At 40.4% G+C, this 24,293-nt stretch overlaps 1 protein-coding gene across 3 annotated transcripts in view; it reads left to right on the forward strand.

Moving 5' to 3' along the window:
• Positions 1–24,293, forward strand: part of lactb2 (lactamase, beta 2) — a 66,464-nt gene that overhangs the window by 23,671 nt on the left and 18,500 nt on the right. The window contains exons 3-6 of one of the 3 annotated variants that reach the window (XM_041190172.1): positions 1,572–1,698; positions 16,335–16,424; positions 17,278–17,456; positions 19,894–20,042. In XM_041190172.1, the coding sequence (XP_041046106.1) occupies positions 1,572–1,698; positions 16,335–16,424; positions 17,278–17,456; positions 19,894–20,042 (545 nt within the window). The remainder of the gene's footprint in view (positions 1–1,571; positions 1,699–16,334; positions 16,425–17,277; positions 17,457–19,893; positions 20,043–24,293) is intronic. The other 2 variants (XR_005943336.1, XM_041190173.1) reach the window with 2 other exon arrangements.

Here is a 24,293-nt window from a genome sequence, read left to right on the forward strand (position 1 = left end):
TTCAAGGCACGCATCTCAAAATATACAAATTGCAAAACAGTTGTGGCAGTTGTTTCAAGTTTCCCTCTGGAATCTGAGCAGCTTTGCATTTACCATCCACATAACAGCTGCACTCACCGAGGCAATTGGAGAGTGTTCCATCATACTCCTGTTTTGCCCTTGTACATAGTGGAAAGGCTTTTGGGAATCAAGAGGCTGAGTCATTTGCCACAGAATACTCAGCCTCTAACCTGCTATTGTAGCCACAGTATTTATGTCAGTGGTCCAGTTAAGTTTCTGGTCAATGCAGACCTCCCAAGCTGTTGATAGTGAGGGTTCAGCGATGGTAATGCTGCTGGATGTCAAGGGCAGACGGTTAAACTCTCTCTTGCTGGAGACGGCCAGTGCCTGGAACTTGCATGTCATGAATGGTACTCGCCACTTATTAGCCCAAGCCTGAATGTTGTCCAGATCTTGGTGCATGTGGCTTGTACCTAGGAAAAGAAAATACTTGCCATAGAGGGAGTGCAGTGAAGGTTTACCAGACTGATTCCTGGGATGGCAGGATTGTTATATTAGGAGAAATTAGGTCAACAAGTCCTGTATTCAATGGCGTTTAGAAGAATGAGAGGGGATCTCATTGAAACATGTAAAATTCTGACAGGGCTGAACAGATAGGATGCAGTGATGGTGTTTCCTGGCTGGGGATCTAGAACAAGGGGTCACAGTCTGAGGTGTAGGCCATTCAGGACTGAAATGAGGAGAAATTTCTTCACTCAGGCTGGTGAATCTGTGAATATTGAGACCATTTTTTCAAGTAAGCTTTGCTGCTTTTCTCTTCCCCACCAAGCCAAATCTCAACACCCTTACCCCCATTTCACCCATAAAGTCATTATGGCACAGAAGGAGGCCATTTGGCCCATCAAGTCCATGTCAGCTAACCTTCCTCCTCCTTTAGTTCATCACCATTTTTGGATTAAACCTCAGTGTATGTCTTGGGATATTTTTCATTAAAGGTACTATCTAAATACAAGTGGTGTCAGTTGCTCCAAAGGAAAGGCGAATGATGTTGCATTTTCTATATCTGTTCTATAGCAAGATTGAGACTGTAGAGACAACAAATTGTACAGTACTGGTAACTGAAACCCAAGCAAACTGCAAATTACAATACTTTTGATTTCCATTTGGGCATACAAGACTTATTTGCATAAGTACAAGTCTTATTTGTTAAGTACCATTAGTGAATCTTAATAAAGAATGTTTCTTTACTCTGAAAAGAATTAAAAATATGCTTTTGTCATTATATAGCTAGAAATTAGATAAAAGCAAAATACTGCAAATACTGGAAATCTGAAATAAACAAAATGCTGAAAAAACTCAGTAGATCTGACAGTATCTGTGGAAAGAGAAACAGAATTAATATTTCGAGTCCAATATGACTTCTTCGGAACTCATTATTTGTACATACTCTATATCTATTGTTGTCAGATTTGTAAACAGTCTATATTTATCTTAATTAGGTCTAGGATATCCTCTGAAGATTGTAAATAAATTAGATCAGTTTTTTAATGTGTCTGTTTGAATTTTATAAGGTGGCGATGTTCGCATTAGCAAACTTTCACACCAACCACCTCAGAAAGAGACAGTCGGAAAAGGTGACAATCAGTACGCATATCTAAAGGATGGAGATGTGTTGGAAACTGAGGGAGCCACACTAAGGTATTCATGGACAAAATGTTGCCATTTTACTGAGCAAGCTTTTGATTCTTTCTCTATTCGTAAATGTATGAATATTACATCTGATAGAAATCAAAGAATTATTTGAGTCAGAATTAACAGCAAAATGGGTAAAATGCAGTGCTTAAAAGGATGAAGTTGAAAGAATCTAGAAATGTTAATAGACTCCAAGTTATACAGGGCCTGGGAAAAATCAGTATTAACGGGCATTAAGGGCCTTGAAATAGGCTCAGTATCCCTATTCCCTCGTTAATCTCAGCAATCGTCACTCTGTAACTTGCACAGAGGACAACTTGCAACAAGATTGTTCCACACATGCATACTTACATTCTGATCAGGAAACAGCTGGAATTTTTTTTTTTAATTGTATGACTTTTTTGGAACCGAGAAATAAAGGAACACTCCTAACTCCACATAAAGGTGAGGAGCGGTGATGCCCTTGGGATCAAGGTAGCATTTGGCCCTAATAAAATTGAATAACTGAGTATCAGGGGAAAAGCTCTCCATTGGCTGGATCATACTTCGCACAAAGGAAGATGATTGTGGTTTTTTTTGGCCAATCACCTCAACCCCAGAACATCACTGCAGGATTTCCTCAGGTTAGTGTCCCAGGCCCAACCATGTGCAGCTGCTTCATCAACATCTTTTCCTCCATCATAAGGTCAGAAGTGGGTATGCACACTGATGGTTGCAATGTTTCATCCAATTCACAATTCCTTGAATGAAGTAGTTCTTTCCAAAGTGCAGAAAGACTTGGATGACATCCAACTGTCTCCAACTAGTAAACTGTCTCTAACCATCTCCCCTTGACATTCAATGGCATTGCCATCATTGAATCCCCCACCATCAACATGTTGGGGGTTACTATTGAACAGAAACATTATTGGACCAGCCACATAAACACTGTGGCTGTAAGGGCAGGTCAGAGGCTAGGTACGCTCCAATGAGTGCATCACTTCCTGACTCTCCAAAGCCCCTCCATTACCTACAAGGCACAAGTCAGGAGTGTAATAGAATACTCTCCACTTGTCAGAATGGGTGTAGCTGCAATAACATGCAAGGAAAAAGCAGCCACTTGATTGACGTTCCATCTACCACCTTAAATATTTAATCTTTCTGCCACCAGTATAACTTGGTTACAGTTTGTACCTCTGCAAGACGCACTGCAGCAACTCACCAAGGCTTCTTTGGCAGCATCTCCCAAACCTGCGACCTCTACCACCTAGAAAAACAAAGGTTGCAGGTGTTTGAGAACACACACCATCTTGACTGTTCCTTCATCACAGGCACAGGATCAAAATTCTGCAAATCCCTTTATAAAGGGCTCACCACCACCTTCTCGAGGGATATTAGGGATGGGCTATAAATGTTGGCCTTGCCAGCAACACCGACATCCCACAAATGAGCTTTTTTAAAAAAAATGCAAGCTAATGCCTGACTAGAATCATGTTCATTCCTTCCAAGCCCCTATTTGTGTGCCTCTGTCAGTATTTTAACCAGCTGACATCCCTGAGACTGAAGAGCAGCAATTTGCAGCAGTCCTGTTTGGCATTCACTGCTCAACTGCCAAATTCAAATGAGACTGGGGCCTCAAAATCACAGCAGCCTCTTCGCTGTCAAATGGGCAGGTAGCCAATGTGTTCTGTCAGTTGCCTACTGAAATGTCAAAATTGACCCTGTCATGTCTTAGCAATGCAGAGCAGCAGCCACACAAGCTTGAAAACGATAAGGTTTCGGGAAATTAAACAGCATTGTTCTGGTCAGATTTCACCTTAAGTACAATATCCATTTCTGATCACCAACGCACATGGGATACATTAAAGCTGTGGTGGAAGTGTAGGGAACCACAAAGGTGAACCCAAGTGTCAGAGGTGTGAGTTACGAGGAAGGATAGGAAAGGAAGTGGCTGCATGTTGATCTCGTAGAGTATATAAAATATTTAACATAATGCAACTGAATCTTGAATGTTAAAACTGCAAGTGTAGTGCAGGTGAACACAGGTTCAAACTATTAAAAAGCAAATATAAGACTGATATCAGGAAATTCTTCTTCTCACAATGAGTAACCAATACATGAATGATAGGGTAGTAGAAATGAAAACCTTGAACTAATTGCATTGTGCAGTGGGAGGACTTTAGGGTCATTCTTGATGGAAAAACTAAGACTGAATGACCTTTCCCCGTCTGTAATTATCTTGTGAGCATGTATGTCCTATGATGAGAGACTGAGTAAATTGCCTGTATGTTCCCTGGAGTTTAGAAGAATGAGCTAACATCTCTTTGAAACACTCAAGATCATGAAGGGGCTTGACAGCGTAGATACTGAAATGTTGTTTCCCCTGGCTGGGAAATCTAGAACAAGAGGGTACAGTTTCAAGATAAGGGGCAAATCATTTAGGACTGAGATGAAGAGGAATTGCTTTACTCAGAGGGTTGTGAATCTTTGGAATTTTCTACCCTAGAGAGATGTGGATGAGCCATCATTGAATATATTTAAGATTGTGTTAAATAGATTTTTGGTGTCTCAGGGAATCAAGGGATATGGGGTGCGAGTGTGAACGTGGCATTGTAGCCCAAGATCAGCCATGAACATATTGAATGGTGAAGCAGGTTGACAGGTCATTTTTCTATTTCCTATGTTCTTGAAAACAATATTTTCCCTGCCATTTAATGTGATTTATAATTACAATCTATTTAGAAAAAAAGTTCTTTGCATTTTATAAATAAAACTTATCAATTCGTGATATATTTGTTGGTCTCATATTATGTGTGAACTTTGAAACATCTCAGATGTGATCAACTAATTCTGTTGGTTTGTTTATCTGTGATAATAGACACTTGTTATTTTGTAATTTGATGTAATTGAGTAGCATGGTATTTTTATGGGAATGTCAGATGTTCTTTTCTCTGTTGGATAAGTGCATTTTGATAATCAGATCACTTATTGGTGACCTTTAACCACCATTGGAACAGAGATAGAACATCCAGTTCCATGATCCTGTTGTGCCATTCAATTAGATCATGGCTGATAGGTATCTTATCTCTGTTTACCTGCCTCTGTTCCACATCCCTTAATACCCTTGCTTAACAAAGATGTAGGGTTGTAGATTCCTAAATCATTAAAAGTAGCAGTGCAAGTTAATGAAGCTATTACAAATACAAAAAAAAAACAGTTTGCAACAGAATAGAATTCAAAAAGCAAGAGGTGCTATTCACAGTTCTGCTCTCCATGTTACGAAGAGGACATAGAGGCACGAGAAAAAGTGCAAAAAAATTACAAGGATGGTACCAGAACTGACAGGTTACAACTACTAGGAAAGACTGATTAGGCTCAGACTTTTTTTTTCTGGTAAAGGTAGCCTGATCGAGATCTTTGAAATCATGAAAGAGTTCAATAGGGTAGACATTCTAGAAGATGTTTCCAATTCGTCCAAAATCAAGAACTTACATTTCCCCACACTGAGCCTCATCTGCCACAGTTTTTCTCCATTTAATCTATCAGAGTCCCATTGTAAGTTTCTGCTCCCATCTACTTGTTGCATTAACTAACTTAGCAAATTTGGATATATGTTCTCTATTCCTTCATCTGAGCAATTGATAAATATAGTGAAAGGCTAAGGCTCCAATACAGATCTGGGGGTGGGTGGGGAGAGCGGGGTGTTGGGAGGGAGGCATTGGTGGCGGTGGTTAGGTGGTATCACTTCACACCAGTTGGCGTATATATCAATTATTCCTACACTACTCCTGGCCAATTTTCTATCGTTTCAATAGGTTGCTTCCAGCTCTATATACATTCATTTTTGCTAGCAATCTATTATGTGGAATTTTACTGAATGCTTTCAGGAAGTCCATGTAAATAGTCACTTCCTAATCAACTATGTTAATGATCTCAAAAAGTTCAACTACGCAAGTTAGACGTAACAACTTTTACAAATCCATGCTATGGTGCTCCAATCAGTTCATATTTCTCCAAGTGCTTGATCATTCTGCGCTTAATGACAGATTACAGTAACTTCCTCACAATCGATGTTAACCTAAATATGTCTATAATTTCCTGGTTTTTCTGTCCCACCCTTCTTAGATAATGGAGTGGTGTTGGTAATTTTCAGTACAAGAGTACTATTCCTGAAACAAGAGAGAGGATCATAACTGAAGCAGCTGTCATTTACTTTTTAATATACTGACATGAAAACCATCTGGTCATGGTGATCTGTCTATCTTCAGTCTCATTATATTTTTGATTACCTTATTTTCTTTTAACTTGTATTCAATCAAATAAAATCCTATCAGTGGTTTGTTTTTAGTTTTTGTTGGACCTCTGATAGTTTATCTTCTTCCTCTCCTAGAAGACTGATAGAAAATAATCATTTAACAAATCTGCCAATTCCTTATTTTCAATTACAATTTATCTACAAGTGTCTTTAATGGGTCCATATTAGCTCAGCTACCCTCTTTCTCTTAGTACATTTGTCAGGAAGATACAATTTCTATAATGTTATTGGAATTTATTGTAAAATAGAGTATTAGTAGGATGTGTATATGTGTGTGCGTGAGACTTAATTGAATTAGAGGCAGTTAGTCAGGGTACTTTGATGTAAGAAGAGAAGTTAGGTTTGAAATGTTCATCAGGTAAACATGGAAGTTTAGAATGTAAGGTAAAAGGACATTTGCATTTTTAAATAAATCAAACTGGATTGTTTTCAAAGGAGGGGAAAATGTGTCACTTAGCCAGGTGAAGTTAAGAAACAGTGTGTTTATTTTTTCCCAAAGATTACTGGTAAAACTTAGTGCTATGAGAGGTTTTTATTATCAGGAAGATTAAGTCCAAATACATAGTGAAGCAATGGGAATTTGCATTCAAAGGGGGAAATATGTATAAAGGAGTGAAGGCTGTGTGTAAGGGTAGGCAGTTTAAAATCCAACAAGTGTGAAAAGCCTGTAGCCTGTATATACCAAACTGCTACCTCCAGGGACTGAAGTTAAGAGAACTCACTTTGAATTCGACTTGTTCAGGGTATCATGTTTCTTTGCCTGGGTCTTTTAAAATCTAGGTGTCTTACTGTTGCCTTAATGAAAGTGTTAGATAATGGGAGTTAGATTGATTAAGGGATTTAGAAGGATCATATTAGTAATTTGTAGATCTTTGTATGTATTTAAAATCATTTCTCTTATGAATTAATGTTTAATTTAGTTTTACAAAAACCTCTTAAGACTCGGTGGTCTTATTACTCAATTCAAAGCCTACATCTCAAAACATACAAGTTGAAAATTAGTTGTGACAGTTGTTTCAAGTTTCCCTCTGAGATTTGAACAGCTCAGCATTTACTATCTGCTGTGTCATAACACATTTGTATAGACTTTAGTGTCATCCTTCATATCTCATAAAGTATTTCTCACATTTTTTTTTTGCAGTTCTTACTACCTACCTAACATCCCTTTGTTGTCCTGTCCTCGCCGTGGGATCTCTTCTTTATTACTATTATTATTCTTTACATCCGTGTAGGTACTTTCTTCTAGTTTTATACAGCCTCTGACCTCTTTTCTTGACCAAGGTTGTTTAATTACATATGTAGAATTTGACCTATTAGAATATGTACAGGTCTTGTATTTAGGTTCTTGATATATTTTTATTTTATGCTACAGGTACAAACAGAAATCTTATTTGCTAAGCTTAGAAATCAGGAAGTATGAATAAAAGTAATGTGTGATTAATTTACTGCAGCAGATTGTGATATCCATATCTGTTCAAAATGGAGGGTAAAAATTCATTGCCACAGCTGTCTGATAGCATAGTGGCTGCTGGATGTAGTGCCATTTAACACAATTTTCTTTTGAAAACAGTTGAAGCAAAGGCAACTAAATATTGAGTCTAAATATTATGCCAAGAAACTGTACAGTTTTGAAAATTATATCTGATGGGTGCTACCTCATTTCCTGAGCCATTTAGCAAAGAGTATTCATTTACATTCACAGAAGCCTAAGAAAGAAAGAATAGGCCTGCTTTTATGCAGAACCTTTCATAAACTCAGTTCATCCCAAATCACTATACAGCCAATTAAGTATATCTGAGGTATAGTTAATAGGAAAAGGTCGTGGCCAATTTGCAAACAGCAAGGTTCTACAGATAGCAATAAAATGATGATCAAATAATTTGTTTTAAATGTATTGAGAGAGGACAAAATGTTATCCACTTTAAATACTATCATGGGATCCTTCCAATTGGGCAGATGAGCTTCAGTTTGACAGCACCTCCAACGCTAAAACACTCCTTCAGTACCACACTGACATGTCAGCTTAAATTCTGTGCTCAAGTCTCCAGAATGGGCTTTGAAACTTTAATCTTGTGACGAGAACCTAGTTCCATCATGGTGACATTTTAACTTTGAAAGTCACATGTTTGCTTCTCCTCCAAATATAAATGCTTTGTTTACAAATGTTATCGGTTACATGTCTATAATAGCTGAAGGGGAAAGTGTAGAGGCAGTTTGTCTGGCAATTTGTAATGATAAAAACAGTTGTTTCATTACTGTCAACTCAAAGTGAACAATTAACAAACTAGTCAAACAGGAAAGTCATTGTGATAATCGTCCTTGGGAAAATGAATCCAATTAGAAGAACAAGGATGGTGTATATATTTATTTGAGTCATTCTGAGTCGAAGGGTTGATAGGTGAAGACCCATTCTAGGATGGCAGCACATAGTACAGTGAGCTATGAGGAAACATTGTACAGTAGAAGGGGCTGTCAATCAGAAGAAACGTCAAGCCAAGGCCACATGTGCCTGTTCAGGTAGATGCAAAAGATCCCGTGGCACTACTCAAAGCAGAGGCAGAAAGTTTCCCCAGTACCTTGACCAACCTTTATTCCTCAGCCAACTCTGACCAACATTTAGCCCTCAACCGGTGCACATATTGACTACTCCATATGGTTACAAAACAACATGGACTACACTTAAAAGCAGTTTGTAAAGTGCTTTGGAGTATGCTGAGGACATGAAAGATGCAATATAAATGTTATTTTTCTTTCTTTTCTTACTGGCCACGAGTGTTGATACTGACATTAAGTGACCACCAACATTACTTGTGATCTTGAACCCAAAATTTTAAGCAAAAGTTGCTAAGAAGTTCCATAAATTCAAGAACTGGACTGAAGGATAGACAGTGTAATTCTGATTTTCAAAATAGGGTTAAGATTTAAATTGTAGAATAAAAAGCAAAAAATATTTTTATGTTGGAAATCTGAAACAAAAACAGGAAAGGTTGGAAATACATAGAAGACTATTCAGTCGAATGGAAAAGGAAGAGGGGATGATTCTGTAGCCAAGGTACTTTAGGACTGAAAAATGAAACATAAACAATCAATTTAATAGAATCTTTTTTCTTATTTATTAATTCACGGGATGTGGGCTTCGCTGGCTGGACCAGCATTTATTGCCCATTCCTAGTTGCCCTTGAGAAGGTGGTGGTGAGCTGCCTTCTTGCTGCTGCAGTCCATTTGGTGTAGGTACACCCACGGTGCTGTAAGGAAGGGAGTTCCAGGATTTTGACCCAGCGACAGTGAAGGAATGGCGATATATTTCCAAGTCAGGATGGTAAGTGACTTGGAGGAAACCTCCAGGTAGTGGTGTTCCCATCTATCTGCTGCCTTTGTCCTTCTAGGTGGTAGTGGACGTGGGTTTGGAAGGTGCTATCTAAGGAGCCTTGGTGAATTCCTGCAGTGCATCTTATAGATGGTACACATTGCTGCTACTTTGCGTCGGTGGTGGAGGGAGTGAATTTTTATGGATATGATGCCAATCAAGTGGACTGCTTTGTCCTGGATAGTGTCCAGCTTCTTGAGTATTATGGGAGCTGCACTCATCCAGGCAAGTGGGGAGTACTCCATTACACTCCTGACTTGTGCCTTGTATGGTAGACAGGCTTTGGGGAGTCAGGAAGTGAGTTACTTGTTGCATGATTCCTAGCCTCTGACCTGCTCTTGTAGCCACGGTATTTATACGGCTAGTCCAGTTCAGTTTTTGGTCAATGGTAACCCTCAGGATGTTGATAGTGGAGGATTCCGTGCTGGTAATGCCATTGAGCATCAAGGGGTGAAGGTTGGATTCTCTCTTTTTGGAGATGGTCATTGACTGACACTTGTGTGGCGTGAATGTTACTTGCCACTTGTCAGCCCAAGCCTGGATATTGTCCAGGTCTTGCTGCATTTGGACATGGACTGCCTCAGTATCTGAGGAGTTGCGAATGGTACTGAACATTGTGCTATCATCAACGAGCATCCCCACTTCTGACCTTATGATGGAAGGAAGGTCATTGATGAAGCAGCTGAAGATGGTTGGGTCGAGGAAACTACCCTGAGGAACTCCTGCAGTGATGTCCTGGAGCTGAGATGACTGACCTGCAACAACCACAACCATCTTCTTTTGTGCTAGCTATGACTCCAATCAATGGAGAGTTTTCCCCCTGATCCCTGTTGACTCCAGTGTTGCTAGGGCTCCTTGATGCCACATTCAGTCAAATGCTGCATTGATGTCAAGGGCAGTCACTCTCACCTTGCCCCAGGAGTTCAGCTCTTTTGTCCATGTTTGAACCAAGGCTGTAATGAGGTCAGGAGCTGAGTGGCCCTGGCAGAACCCAAACTGGGCATCAATGAGCAGGTTATTGCTAAGCAAGTGCCGCTTGATAGCACTGTTGATGACCCCTTCCATTACTTTACTGATTGAGAGTAGACTGATGGGACAGTAATTGGCTGGGTTAGAAAAAAAAAGCAGGATTTGTCCTGCTTTTGTGTATAGGACATACCTGGGCAATTTTCCACATAGCTGGGTATATATATCAGTGTTGCAGCTGTACTGGAACAGCTTGGCTAGGGGCGCAGCAAGTTGTGAAGCACAAGTCTTCAGTACTATTGCCAGTATATTGTCAGGGCCCACAGCCTTCAGCCATTTCTTGATATCACATAGAGTGAATCGAATTGGCTGAAACCTGGCATCTGTGATGCTGGGGACCTCTTGAGGAGGCCGAGATGGATCATCCACTCGGCACTTCTAGCTGAAGATTGCTGTGAATGCTCCAGCCTTATCTTTTGCACTGCTGTGCTGGGCTCCTCCATCATTGAGGATGGGTATATTTGTGGAGCCTCCTCCTCCAGTAAATGATTTGATTGTCCACGACCATTCACAACGAGATGTGGTAGGACTGCAGAGCTTAGATCTGATCTGTTGGTTGTAGGAGCAAGTGTCTATCACTTGCTGCTTTATGATGTTTGGCACGCAAGTAGCCCTGTGTTATAACTTCATCAGGTCGACACCTCATTTTTATGTATGCCTGGTGCTGTTCCTGGCACTCTTCATTGAGACAGGGTTGATCCCCTGGTTTGATGGTAATGGTAGACTGCAGGATATGCCGGGCCATGAGGTTACAGATTGTGTTTGAGTACAATTCTGCTGCTGCTGATGGCCCACAGCACCTCATGGATGCCCAATCTTGAGTTGCTAGATCTGTTTGAAATCTATCCCATTCAGCACGGTGGTAGGGCCACACAACACGATGGAGGGTATCCTCAATGTGAAGACGGGACTTTGTCTCCACAATGACTGTGCGGTGGTCACTCTGTGGCAGGCAGGTTGGTGAGGATGAGGTCAAGTATGTTTTTCCCTCTTGTTGGTTCCCTCACTACCTGCCGCAAACTCAGTCTAGCAGCAACGTACTTTAGGACTCTGCCAGCTCAGCCAGTAGTGATGCTCCCGAGCCACTCTTGGTGATGGATATTAAAGTCCCCCACCCAGAGTACATTCTGCACCCTTGATGTTCAACATGGAGGAGCACTGATTCATCATTTGAGGGAGGATGGTATGTGGTAATCAGGAGGTTTCCTTGCCCATGTTTGGCCTGATGCCATGAGACTTCATGGGGTCTGGAGTCGATGTTGAGGACTCCCAGGGCAGCTCCCTCCTGACTGTATACCACAGTGCCGGTGGGACAGGACATACCCAGGGATGTCTGGGACATTATCTGTAAGGTATGATTCCGTGAGGTTGACTGTCAGGCTGTTGCTTGACTAGTCTGTGAGACAGTCACCCCTAGTAAGAAGGGCTTTGCAGGGTTCCGGTGCCTGGGTTGATGCTGGGTGGTCCATTCAGTTTCATTCCCTTTTTTTCTTGCGGTTTGTTACAACCCTGGCTTGCTAGGGCATTTAAGAGTCAACCACATTGCTGTGAGTCTGGAGTCACAGGTAAGGGCAGCAGGTTTCCTTCCCTAAAGGGCATTAGTGAACCAGATGGGCTTTTACAACAATGGTTTAATTGATTCCAGATTTGTTTTTTTTTTATTCAAATCCCACCATCTGCCATGGCAGGATTTGAATCCAGGTCCCCAGGGCATTACCCTGGGTCTTTGGATTACTAGCCCAGTGAAAATACCACTACGCCATCACCTCCCCCTGCCTGAGAAGAAGTGTCAAACAAAGAGATGATCAAACCATATGGAGAAAATTAATTGGTGAAATACCTGTAATATGCTTAAAAGAAAAGCAGATTATTAGATGATGTAAACAATCACCTCAGTCAGGCAAAGTATTAAAGAACATAAGGAAAAAGTGAGAATTAGCTAAGGCAGAGAGAGGCCCATCAAAGAAAATATATTTGAAAACGCTGAAAGCCAAATCAAGTCTGAAGTTAAAACCTAAAATACTGGGGAAGTCTGTTAGAAATAAAAAAGAAAAAGGATTGCATACCATCTTCCCCATCAACATTATGTCTGATGAAGGGTCTCTAACTCACCTCTCCTCCCAAAAACCAGTAGATCCTGCCTAGTGTTATGCAGTCTTTAAAGATATCGGAATGAATGTCAACTTTGTTTTAATGTGAATAAAGTAAAGGTAATGCAGATTGGTACAGAAAGTATATAATGTGCACAATGAATGAATGACCTTCAATGAAGATAGAAAAAGCAAAAGATTTGGGTTGGATTATAGAAAACTTATATCGTATGAAGCTATTATCTACTAGGCTAACCAAGGTTATTTTGCATTTGAAAGGGATTTTTTTATAAGTTGAAAAGTGTTTTCAAACTTAATTTTTTTTTAGTAAAGTCTAAATTGGTTATTGTGGCCAATTTTGGATTTCCACTCCCTGATAGAGAATTGATACATGGGAGAGCATTCAAATGCCAAGAGCCAGTTTTCTGAATTCTGATGTGGAGCCTGGCCTGTTAGGAGTACATATCAGGAAATCACCAACTTGAGGCACACATTTTTTCATGTTTTAATTTCATCCCACTAATTCTGCAGTTGTACTAATGTTTCATTTTTGTGTTGGTGCACAGTTGGTTTTGGATCAATTTGGAATTCGATGTGCAGCATTAGGGTTAGTATAGCTTGGTGCGGAAGTAAGGTAAGAGACAGAGTAATAAAATGAAAGGCGAGAACAAGCTGTCCTAGTCAGTAACAGCAATAATACAGAAACAAGATATTGAGTGAATGCCAGAAAACGTTTAGGCTGTAATTAGGATCATGCATTTTCCAACACCACAAGGATTGTATTGTGAACTTGGAAATCACCCCATAGGAGCCGGTAGTAACTCAAATCATTAATTCATAACTTCTGTAATTGTCCACAGTATATATACTGTGTATTTAAACATTGAAAATCTGATTTAATTAACCTCAGCTGAAGTAGCTGCAAATGTGCAACATTTGGTTTCAATGCCTGACATGAGGAGGAGGGAATCACCCACAATTCCCACTTCTGATCTTCACCATTGACTCTGATTGAAAATTGTGGTGAATGGTAATCAGACGAGGATAGATTTGGCTTGGCTTGATGTCCCTATGTTGGTATCACTTAATGGCACTTATTCTTCACACATGAAGAAGGGCTAGGTGGGCAACATGCCATTAGCATGTTTACCATCAATTCCACAACAGCAAAAATCATCAGCCTAGAAATTCAATGACACCATGCAGTCAGACACTAAATGGATGCATAAGCCTCTAACACGTAGAATAGTAGGCACAGACTCGTTTCGAGCTGAAAGTACACAGCCCACCATATGGGATCGAGCTTTTGCACAGGTGATCAGAGCTCACGGCAGAATTATTTAAAATATTAAATAACTTAGATTAGGATCCTGCTCTTGTTGAAAGATCCTTTCCTGATTTTGGTGTGCCCCAACGCCTGACTTGCCATGTATTAAACTCATGAACTAATGGTGCTAACAGACAGAAAGGACTCCACACCAATATTATTAAAAAGGGATCATACTTAAGGATTAGTTGCTGGTTTATCATTGCCAAATGCTGGCCCATGATGGTTGTTTGTTTGGCCTGCATTTTTGAAACTGGAAATTAAGTTTGACTGCTGTGATGATTTTGTTGGTGTTGACTGCCTTCTAAACAGTTTGACTAGTCTGGCAAGGCTGCCTTTGGAACTGAAGGATGAGGGGAGTAGGATGGAAGTCAGAGGAGCACCTGTGACGAAGCAGGTATTACTCCAAACCCACAGTGGGTATTAAGGGAGCACTTTTACATGAACTTCGCTGCACTAAGGAAGCTGCCACCAAGCTATTTCACCTGCTGCAGCCACACACCTTGACATAGATAGCACTGTCAATGGTTATTAAGGTCATCTTTCATGTCAAAGTCTCCTTTCAAGCAGGTGACTTGAGCAACACCTCATAATTTGCAGTACAGAAATTTATCAGGGAGGTCACCAAGGTTCTCTATATTCTTTACCCATGGACAAAGTGAAATGGAACAAGAACGTACCAGCTTTCAACCACATTGCAGGCTTCCTCGGGACGTAAGGTGCTATATATTGCAACGGATTGCTTTACCTGCACCCCATCACCAGTTTGGCATCTTTATCAATAGAAAAGGATTAAGTTCCCACATCGTGCAAACATTTGCATGCACAGATGGCACGCCATACAGGTCTGTGCCCAGCAACCAGGCAACAGTAATAACTGTTACCTTGTGCCAGTTCCCTGCTTTGTCTAGGAAACGCTGAGGAAAATGAGGATGGAAATTGCAGATATACTGGCCATAATCTTCCAGGCCTCCTTAGATACAGGGGTGGTGCCAGAGGACTGGAAAATTGCTAGTGTTACACCCTATTTCAAAAAAAAGTGTAAGGATATACCCAGCAACTGCAACCTAGTCAGTTTAACCTCAGTGCTGGGCAGGAAAGCTTTTAGAAACGATAACCTGGGACAAGATTAACCATCACTCACGCAGGTATAGGGTTAATAAGGAAAGCCAGCACAGATTTGTTAAAGCAACTCATGTTCATCTGATTTGACTTGGGTTTTTTGATAAGGTAACAGAAAGGATTGATGAGGATAATGAGGTTGATGTGGTGTGCATGGACTCCCAAAAGACATTTGTTTGAAGTGTCACATAATAGGCTTGCCATCAAAGTTGAAACTCAAAAAATAAAATGGGTGGTGGCTGCATGGATACGAAGTTGGCTGAGTGACAGGAGGCGGACAGTAGTGGTGAATGGTTGTTTTTCAGACTATGGGAGCGAATACAGTGGTGTCCCCCATAGAGCGGCACTAGGAACACTTTTTCTTGATGTCTATTAATGGTTTAGACTTGAGTATACTCGGCATATTTTCAAAATTTGCAGATGACATAGAACTTGGAAATATTGTGTACTGTGAGGAGGATAGTGATAGGCTTCAAGAGGACACAGCCTGGTGGAATGGGAGGACACGTGGCAGATGAAATTTAATGCAAGGAAGTATGAAGTGATTCATTTTGGTAGGAGGAATGAGGAGACATAACATAAACTAAAGGGGTACAGGTTCAGAGCGACCGGAGGGATGCTGGAGGTGAGGGAGTATGTGTCCGTAAATCATTGAAGGAAGTATGACACGTTGAGAAAGTGTTTAAAAAGGCATATGGAATTCTGGGCTTTATAAATCGAGGCATAAGAGTACGAAAGCAAGGAAGTTAAGATGAACCTTTATAAACCCTGGCTCAATTTCAACTGGAGTATTGTGTCCAATTCTGGGCACAGCATGTTAGGAAGGCTGTGAAGGCTTAATAGAATGCAGTAAAGATTTATGAGAATGGTGCTGGAGATGAGGGACTTCAGTTACAAGGATAGATAGGAGAAGCTGGGGTTGTTCTCCTTAGAGAAATGTGAGAGGAGATTTGATAATGGTACTCAGAATGATGGGGGCTCTAGACAGAGTATAGAGAGAGAAATTGTTCTCTTTGGTCAAAGGGCCAAGAACCAATGGGAACAGATTTAAGGTGATTGGTAAAAGAACCAATGGCATGAGATGTGAGAAAACATGCTTTTATGCCAAAAGTGGTTAGGATCTGGAATGCTTCTTCTGAGAAGGTGTTGGAAGCAGATTCAATTGTGGCTTTCAAAAGGAAATAGGATAAGCACCTGAAGATGAAAAATTTGCAGGGTTAAGGGTAAAGGGCGATGGAGTGGGACTAGCTGAATTGCTTTTGTAGAGAGTCGGTACATTCTCAGCAGGCTGGTGTGGCTCATTATTCCTGCCAGAAAAAGAAACAGAACTGGCCGACAGCGAGAGCCATGCCAACACAAAAAACATTATGTGCTGCCTGTGGTACACACTGCTTATGCCTGTTGATGTTATTGCAGCTCCTGTGTGACTATTTTGACTGTGATCGAATTTCTAGGCCATTGCCTTAAGGTCAAAAGAAAATTTGGGATTGGATGGAGAGAGCAGAGGTGATTAATGTTGAATATGTGTACTTGAAACTTTAAATAAACTTGAGGTCATTCAAGACTCAACTGCGCTTGTCTTAACTTGCATCAAGTCCCCTTCCCCCAGCACTGTTATTCTTGATATGTATTAATGACTTAGGCCAGGATTTTTCGGCCCCGCCGTGGGTGATGCAACAGCCCAGCCAAAAGTCCAATGACTTTCAGCAGGACCAGACAATCCCGACAGTGGGCAGAGCCGGAAAATCCCATCTTTAGACTTGGATGAACAGAACACAATCTCAAAATTTGCAGATGACATAAAACTTGGAAGTATTATCACTGACCATACAAAACTTGGAAGTATTGCCTACATTGGTTCCTAGTGGAGCAACATCTTGACTTTAAAATTCACATCCTTGTTTTTAAATCCCTCCATAGTCACTCCTTCCAATCTCTGTAATCTTCTCCAGCCCCACAAAGCTCCAAGATATCTTTCCTCTAGCATTGGTGGCTGCACTTTGAGCTCACCTAGACCCTAAGCTCTCCAGCTCGCTCTCCTTTAAATTACTCGTTAAAACCTACCTCTTGGAGAAAGTTTTTGTTCATCTGACCTAATTTCTCCTATGTGGCTCAGTGTCTTATTTTGTTTCATAATGGTCCTGTAAAGCACCTTGGAATGTTTTATTACCTTAAAGTTGCTACATAAGTATAAGTTATGTAAATGGAGATTTGTTGTCATTTCAATTCTGTTGCTGTCTTGTAATTATTCATCCATGCATTATGTAGCGTATCTGTGACAAACCAATGTTCTGTACAATAGTGTATGAAGTTCTTTTTAATATGAACAACTGAATTCCATCTTTGCCTTTGCTGCTAGGGTTATTTACACACCAGGACACACTAGTGATCATATGGCATTATTACTACAAGAGGAAAATGCTATATTTTCTGGAGACTGTGTTCTGGGAGAAGGGACAGCAGTCTTTGAGGACTTGTATACTTATATGCTTTCTTTGGAAAAGCTGCTAAATTTAAAAGCTGACTTAATATATCCAGGTAAGATGGTTTTTAAATCTTTACCTTTATCATTCATTGTTTTACTTTCATTATAGTTCAGTAATTTATAAATATTTGTTCATAACTCCAACTTTCTGGGTTTTGCCTTTATATTCCCAACTTCCTCCTCTTGCCCAGGAACGGAAGTGTCACCGAATCCTGAACAATTTGCCTCAGGATTATTGAAGAAGCACATATGTAAAATACTGCAATTATAGCCAATTCCTTGATAATTGCTTGGTAATTACTTCATAACTGAAGTGTTTTGAGCATCATGTTTTATTTAACTAATTATTTCCTTAAATATACATAACTGGTAGTCTCACCCTGTTGACCTTGCATATTTTTCCTCAGTAATATTTTGAGGTTCCCAAGCTGGGAAAGCTGTCATACAAAGCTAAGGAAATTCTCTGCAAGTCAACATCCCACCATCCCCCATGCACACACAACTGAAAAATCCATACTGCTCCATGTTGAATATTACTTGGAAGTAATGAAGGAAGCATGGGCAAAGAATGTACTCTGTGAGTGGGGAGATGAAGTAAGAAGGGAGTTGGGAGGAGGAATTGGAAGAAGGGTGGGAATGAGGAGGGGGAGGAATACATGAGTAGGGAAAGGTTAAAGTGGAAGGAAATGGAGGTGATGTAACTCACTGCGGTGGTGGGGTGTTTCTTGTAAACAATGCTTGATTGTGTCTTTTTCATTCCGGCAGCTGTATATTTGCATATGCTGCTTTGTGGGGAGGTGTGGACTTCTTAGGAGTGGCTATATAGTTCAGTGGAAATGGAAGAGTGTTTTGTGAGGTACAATTACTGTTCGTTTATTGGTGTATTCTACCCTAGTGGCAAGGGGCCAGGTGGGTTAGTATGTTGCTAAGTGATGGAGTTTAGGGCAAGATAACTTTCTTTTCCACTTAATTACAGTCTCGAAGTTTTTCAGAAGTGGTAAATACTTACTCAAATGAGTGCTTCCATTCAGAGATGATGTGTTCCACTGGGACTGTGTGTCACAGTTGGGAACTCAATTGCTATCTGGTTGAGAGTTAAAACAAGCGTCATGGATGTGGGTAGGCCTTCGCTATGAGGCCCAACAGTAAAAGTTTGAAGATTTCTTCTAAACTATTTCCAATTATCTTACACCATAGGTTTCTGCATTGGCAATGGCATTTCCACCTGTGATCTAATCGTAAATAGGTCATTAACACTGCAACAAGATTTATAATGGAGGCTTAAAAATAAGTTTATTTTAAAATACAAAGGTTAAGTATGATGTTTAAAGCTGAGAGACTACAAATAATGAAAAAAGTCATAGAATTTGAAACTGAACAAACTAAACAAAAAAAATACCCTCTAACTTTTAAATGAAACCTACCTGGAGATGGCAGCCTGGTACTCAAATTTTACAAAGAGGCATTGTGAAAATATTCACAATTTGAGTAGAAAGCCAGCAAGTAGCCGCACTATAATTACAGCATTATAAGTTTGCATAGACAAAACTCATTGTAAATATGGACAGAAATTATAGTGGGAAAGCAATTCATAAAATATGTAGCAAAAAATGTGACAACAGGAAGTCACAATATGGATATGTACATTTTTATAGGCTATAGTATCCCATTTTAAATCTGAAACTGCAGCACATTGACAACCAACTCATGGCAAGACAACATAAATACCTGTATTTGTACAAGTTATTGTAAAGTTGTATTTTTTAAAAAATGATATGGAACAAAGATTGTTAAATGGAGTTAAGATATAGATCAGCCATGATCTAATTGAATGGTAGAACAGGCAAGATGGGCTGAATGGCTTACTCCTGTTCCTCTAATTGCTGATATTTTAAAGTTATGGGGAAGCAGCTGAGGGAAAACATAATGCAAATACATACACATCCAGCAGAAGCCTTTCAGTCAAAGTAAACAAAATGTATATAATCAGCAGTCATAGATCCAAGTAGTAATTCTGCGCTTGTCTATGTACTATTGCTGAATATTTCCTTCCAGTGTTTGACAGTGTTTGTTATATATCATTAAGCTGGTTTTAAGAAAACATGGAATGGGAGCAAATTAGAAACCTGAATGTGTGAGGCAGCCAAATATTTTGAAAACACTTCAAAAATTCACTGATGTGCCTTCATTAAACCATAAATGTATTTGAACACCTGAAATCAAACTCCTCATTGTTTATTTTTTTCAACTAGCTGCACATCTCAGTTTCTATATATTGTTCATATCTATAGAGAACAGAAATAACCATAAGATATCTAGCCAGATGGAACAATAACCTCAACTAGTTTACATGTCAGAGGGAGCTAGTCATCCAAGTCTCAGGTATTCTGGCTTTCATAAATGCGCGCCTCTGTTTTCTGGATGACCAATCAGAACGCTGCCTTAAAATTCCCCTCTTAATCTTCTATGTATATTTCTTTTGAAATCCAGGACATGGCCCAGTTGTGCAAGATGCATCTGATAAAATTAGGGAGTACATAGCTCACAGAAACTTGAGGGAACAGCAGATTTTAAAGGTTTTTCAGGAGCATTCGGAGGAGTATTTCACCTCAATGGAACTTGTTAAAAGTGTTTATCAGGTAAACTTTATTTTTATTTATATATGAACATAATTCAGATTCAATCGTGGCTTTCAAAGAGGAATTGGATAAGCGCCTGAAGAGAGAAAAGTTGCACAACAGCAGAAAAAGGGCAGGGGAGTGGGACTAGCTACAACAGACTCAATGACCTCCTTCTGTGCTGTAACCATTCTATGATTCAATGGACAGAGTTGTTAACAGTGGAATCAAGTGAAATTTATCAATATCCTACTGAGCTAGGATTACGCCAGAACCCGCTCTAAATAAGAGACATACGAATTTGAAACGTTAACTCTTTTTTTCTCCGCACATGCTGTTGGACCTGCTGAGTTTTTCCAGCATTTTCTGTTTTTGTTTCTACCAGAACTGTTCAGTTCTTCGGATTGACAAGCTGTAACTAGTGGAGTGCCACAGGGATCATTGCTGGGGCCTCAACTATTTACAATCTATATCAATGACTTGGATAATGGGAGCAAATGTATGATAGCTAAATTTGCTGATGATAGTAAGATAAGTAAGAAAGAAAGTTTTCAATAGCAGGTAGAGAGCCTGCAAAGGGATATATACAGTTTAAGTGAGTGGGGAAAAAAATGGCAGATCGAGTATAACGTGGGTAAATGTGAATTTGTTCACTTTAGCAGGAATAGAAAACCAGAATACTTTTTAAATGGAGGAAGACTGCAGAACTCGATGGTGCAGAGGGATGTAGTAATAATCACATGAATATGAATCTCACAAAGTTAGTATGCAGGTACAACAAGTGATTAGGAAGGCAAATGGAATGTTGCTGTTTATTGCAAGAGAAATGGAATATAAAAGTAGGGAAGTTTTACTGAAGCTGTACAGGGTTTTGGTGAGACCACATCTGGAGTACTGTGTGCATTTTTGATCTCGTTAAAAAAAAAGATAAAATCACTTTAGAAGCATAGAAACTAGGAGCAGGAGTAGGCCACTTGGCCCTTCGAGCCTGCTCCACCATTCATCATGATCATGGCTGATCATCCAACTCTATAGCCTGCTCCCACTTTCTCACCATATCCTTTGAACCCTTTCGCCCCAAGAGCTATATCTAACTCCTTCTTGAAAACATACAATGTTTTGGACCCAACTACTTTCTGTGGTAGCGAATTCCACAGGCTCACCACTCTCTGGATGAAGAAATTTCTCCTCATCTCAGTACTAAATGGTCTACCCCGTATCCTCAGACTGTTACCCAGGTTCTGGACTCCCCCACCATTGGGAGCATCCTTCCTGCATCTACCCTGTCTAGTCTTGTTAGAATTTTGTAGGTTTCTGTGAGATCACTCCTCATTCTTCTGAACTCCAGCAAATATAATCCTAACCGACTCAATCTCTCCTCATATGTCAGTCCCGCTGTCCCAGAAATCAATCTGGTAAAACTTCGCTGCACTCCCTCTATAGCAAGAACATCCTTCTTCCAATAAGGAGACCGAAACTGCACACAATATTCCAGGTGTGGTCTCACCAAGGCCCTGTATAATTACAGCAAGACATCCCTGCTCCTGTACTCGAATCCTCTGGCTATGAAGGCCAACATACCATTTGCCTTCTTTACCGCCTGCTGCACCTGCATGTTTACCTTTAGCGACTGGTGTACGAGGACACTCAGGTCTCGTTGTACATTCCCCTCTCTCAATTTATAGATAATAATCTGCCTTCCTGTTTTTGCTACCAAAGTGGATAACCTCACATTTATCCACGTTATACTGCATCTGCCATGCATATGCCCACTCACTCAGCTTGTCCAAGTCACACTGAAGCATCTCTGCATCCTCCTCACAGCACACCCTCCCGCCCAGCTTTGTGTCATCTGCAAATTTGGAGATATTACATTTAATTCCCTCATCTAAATCATTAATGTATATTGTGAATAGCTGGGATCCCAGCACCGATCCCTGCGGTACCACACTAGTCACAGCCTGCCATTCGGAAAAAGACCCGTTTATTCCTACTCTTTGTTTCCTGTCTGCCAACCAGTTCCCTTTGCATCTCAATACACTACCCCTAATCCCAAGCGCTTTAATTTTACATGCAAATCTCTTATGTGGGACTTTGTCGAAAGCCTTCTGAGAGTCCAAATAAACCATACCCACTGGTTCCCCCTCATCAACTCTACTAGTTACATTCTGGAAAAATTCCAGTAGATTTGTCCAGCATGATTTCCCTTTCGTAAATCCGTGCTGACTCTGTCCAATTCTGCCACTGTTTTCCAAGTGCTCAGCTATTAAATCTTTTATAATGGACTCTAGAATTTTCCCCACTACCGACGTCAGGCTGACTGGTCTATAATTCCCTGTTTTCTCTCTACCTCCCTTTTTAAATAGTGGGGTTACATTAGCTACCCTCCAATCTGTAGGAACTGTTCCAGGGTCTATAGAATCTCGGAAGATGACCACCAATGCATCCACTATTTCTAGGGCCACTTCCTTAAGTACTCTGGGATGTAGATTATCAGGCCCTGGGGATTTATCAGCCTTCAATGCCATCAGTTTCTCCAGCACCATTTCCCTACTAACACTGATTTCTTTCAGTTCCCCCCCGCCTATCACTAAACCCTGTGTTCCCCAACATTTCTGGCATGTTATTTGTCCTCCTTTGTGAAGACAGAACCAAAGTATGTATTTAGTTGGTCAGCCATTTCTTTGTTCCCCATTACAAATTCCCCTGTTTCTGACTAAGGGACTTACATTTGTCGTCACCAATCTTTTTCACTTCACATACCTATAGAAACATTTACAATCAGTTTTTATGTTCCCCGCAAGCTTACTCTCGTACTCCATTTTCCCCTTCTTAATCAATTCCTTGGTCCTCCTTTGCTGAATTCTAAACTGCTCCCAATCCTCAGGTCTGTTGTTTTTTCTGGTCAATTTGTATACCTCTTCCTTGGATCTAATACTATCTCTAATTTCCCTTGTAAGCCGTAGTTTGGCCACCTTTCCTATTTTACTTTTGCGTCAGACAGGAATAAACAATTGTTGCAGTTCACCCATGCGCTCTTTGAACATTTAGCATTGCCTATCCACCGTCATCCCAATCCATAATAGTTAACTCGCACCTCATACTGTCGTGGTTTCCTTTATTAAGATTCAGGACCCTAGTCTCAGAGTCAACTACGTTACTCCATCTTGATGTAGAATGCTATCATATTATGGTCGCTCATCCCCAAGGGGCCTCGCACAATTAGATTGCCAATTATTCCTTTCTCATTACACAATACCCAGTCTAGGATGGCCTGTTCTCTAGTTGGTTCCTCAATATATTAGTCCAGAAAACCATCCCGTACACACTCCAGGAATTCCTCCTCTACAGTATTGGTACTAATTTGATTTGCCCAATCTATATGCAGATTAAAGTTGCCCATAATTACAGATGTTCCTTTATTGCATGCGTCTTTAATTTCCTGTTTAATGCCATTCTGAACATCACTACCACAGTTTGGGGGTCTGTATACAATTAACGTTATACTATATAACGTTTTTTTGCCCCTTAGTGTTTCTCAGCTCTACCCATACAGATTCCACATTGTCGGAGCTAATATCGTTCCTCATTACTACGTTAATTTCCTCTTTAACCAGCAACGCAACTCCACTGCCTTTCCTTTTTGTCTGTCCTTCCTAAATACTGAATACACCTTGATGTACAGTTCCCATCCCTGGTCACCCTGCAGCCATGTCTCCATAATCCCAACTATATCATGCCTGTTTACATCTATTTGCGTGGTTAATTCATCCACTTTATTGCGAATGCTCCTCGCGTTAAGGCACAAAGTCTTAAGGCTTGTCTTTTTAACATTACTTGTCCCGTTCCCACTATTTTTCACTGACGCCCTTTTGATTCTTGCCCTTGATTTCTCTGCCTTTCACTTTTCTTATTCCCCTTTCTGTCTTTTGTTCTTGTCCTTGATTCCCCCTCCTCTGACTCCCTGCATAGGTTCCCAGCCCCCTGCCATTTTAGTTTAAACCCTCCCCAACCACTAGAGCAAATATTCCCCCTAGGACATCAGTCTCGGTCCTGCCCAGGTGTAACCCGTTCAGTTTTTACTGGTCCCAATGTCCCAGGAATCTGAAACCCTTCCCCTCACACCATCTCTTTAGCCATGTATTCACCTGATATATCCTGCAATTTCTACTCTGACTAGCACGTGGCACTGGTAGTAATCCTGAGATCACTACCTTTGAGGTTCTACTTTTCAACTTACTTCCTGACTTCCTATATTCTGCTTTTAGGACC

This window comes from Carcharodon carcharias, chromosome 6 (assembly GCF_017639515.1).
Source record: "Carcharodon carcharias isolate sCarCar2 chromosome 6, sCarCar2.pri, whole genome shotgun sequence".
Taxonomy (NCBI): domain Eukaryota; kingdom Metazoa; phylum Chordata; class Chondrichthyes; order Lamniformes; family Lamnidae; genus Carcharodon; species Carcharodon carcharias.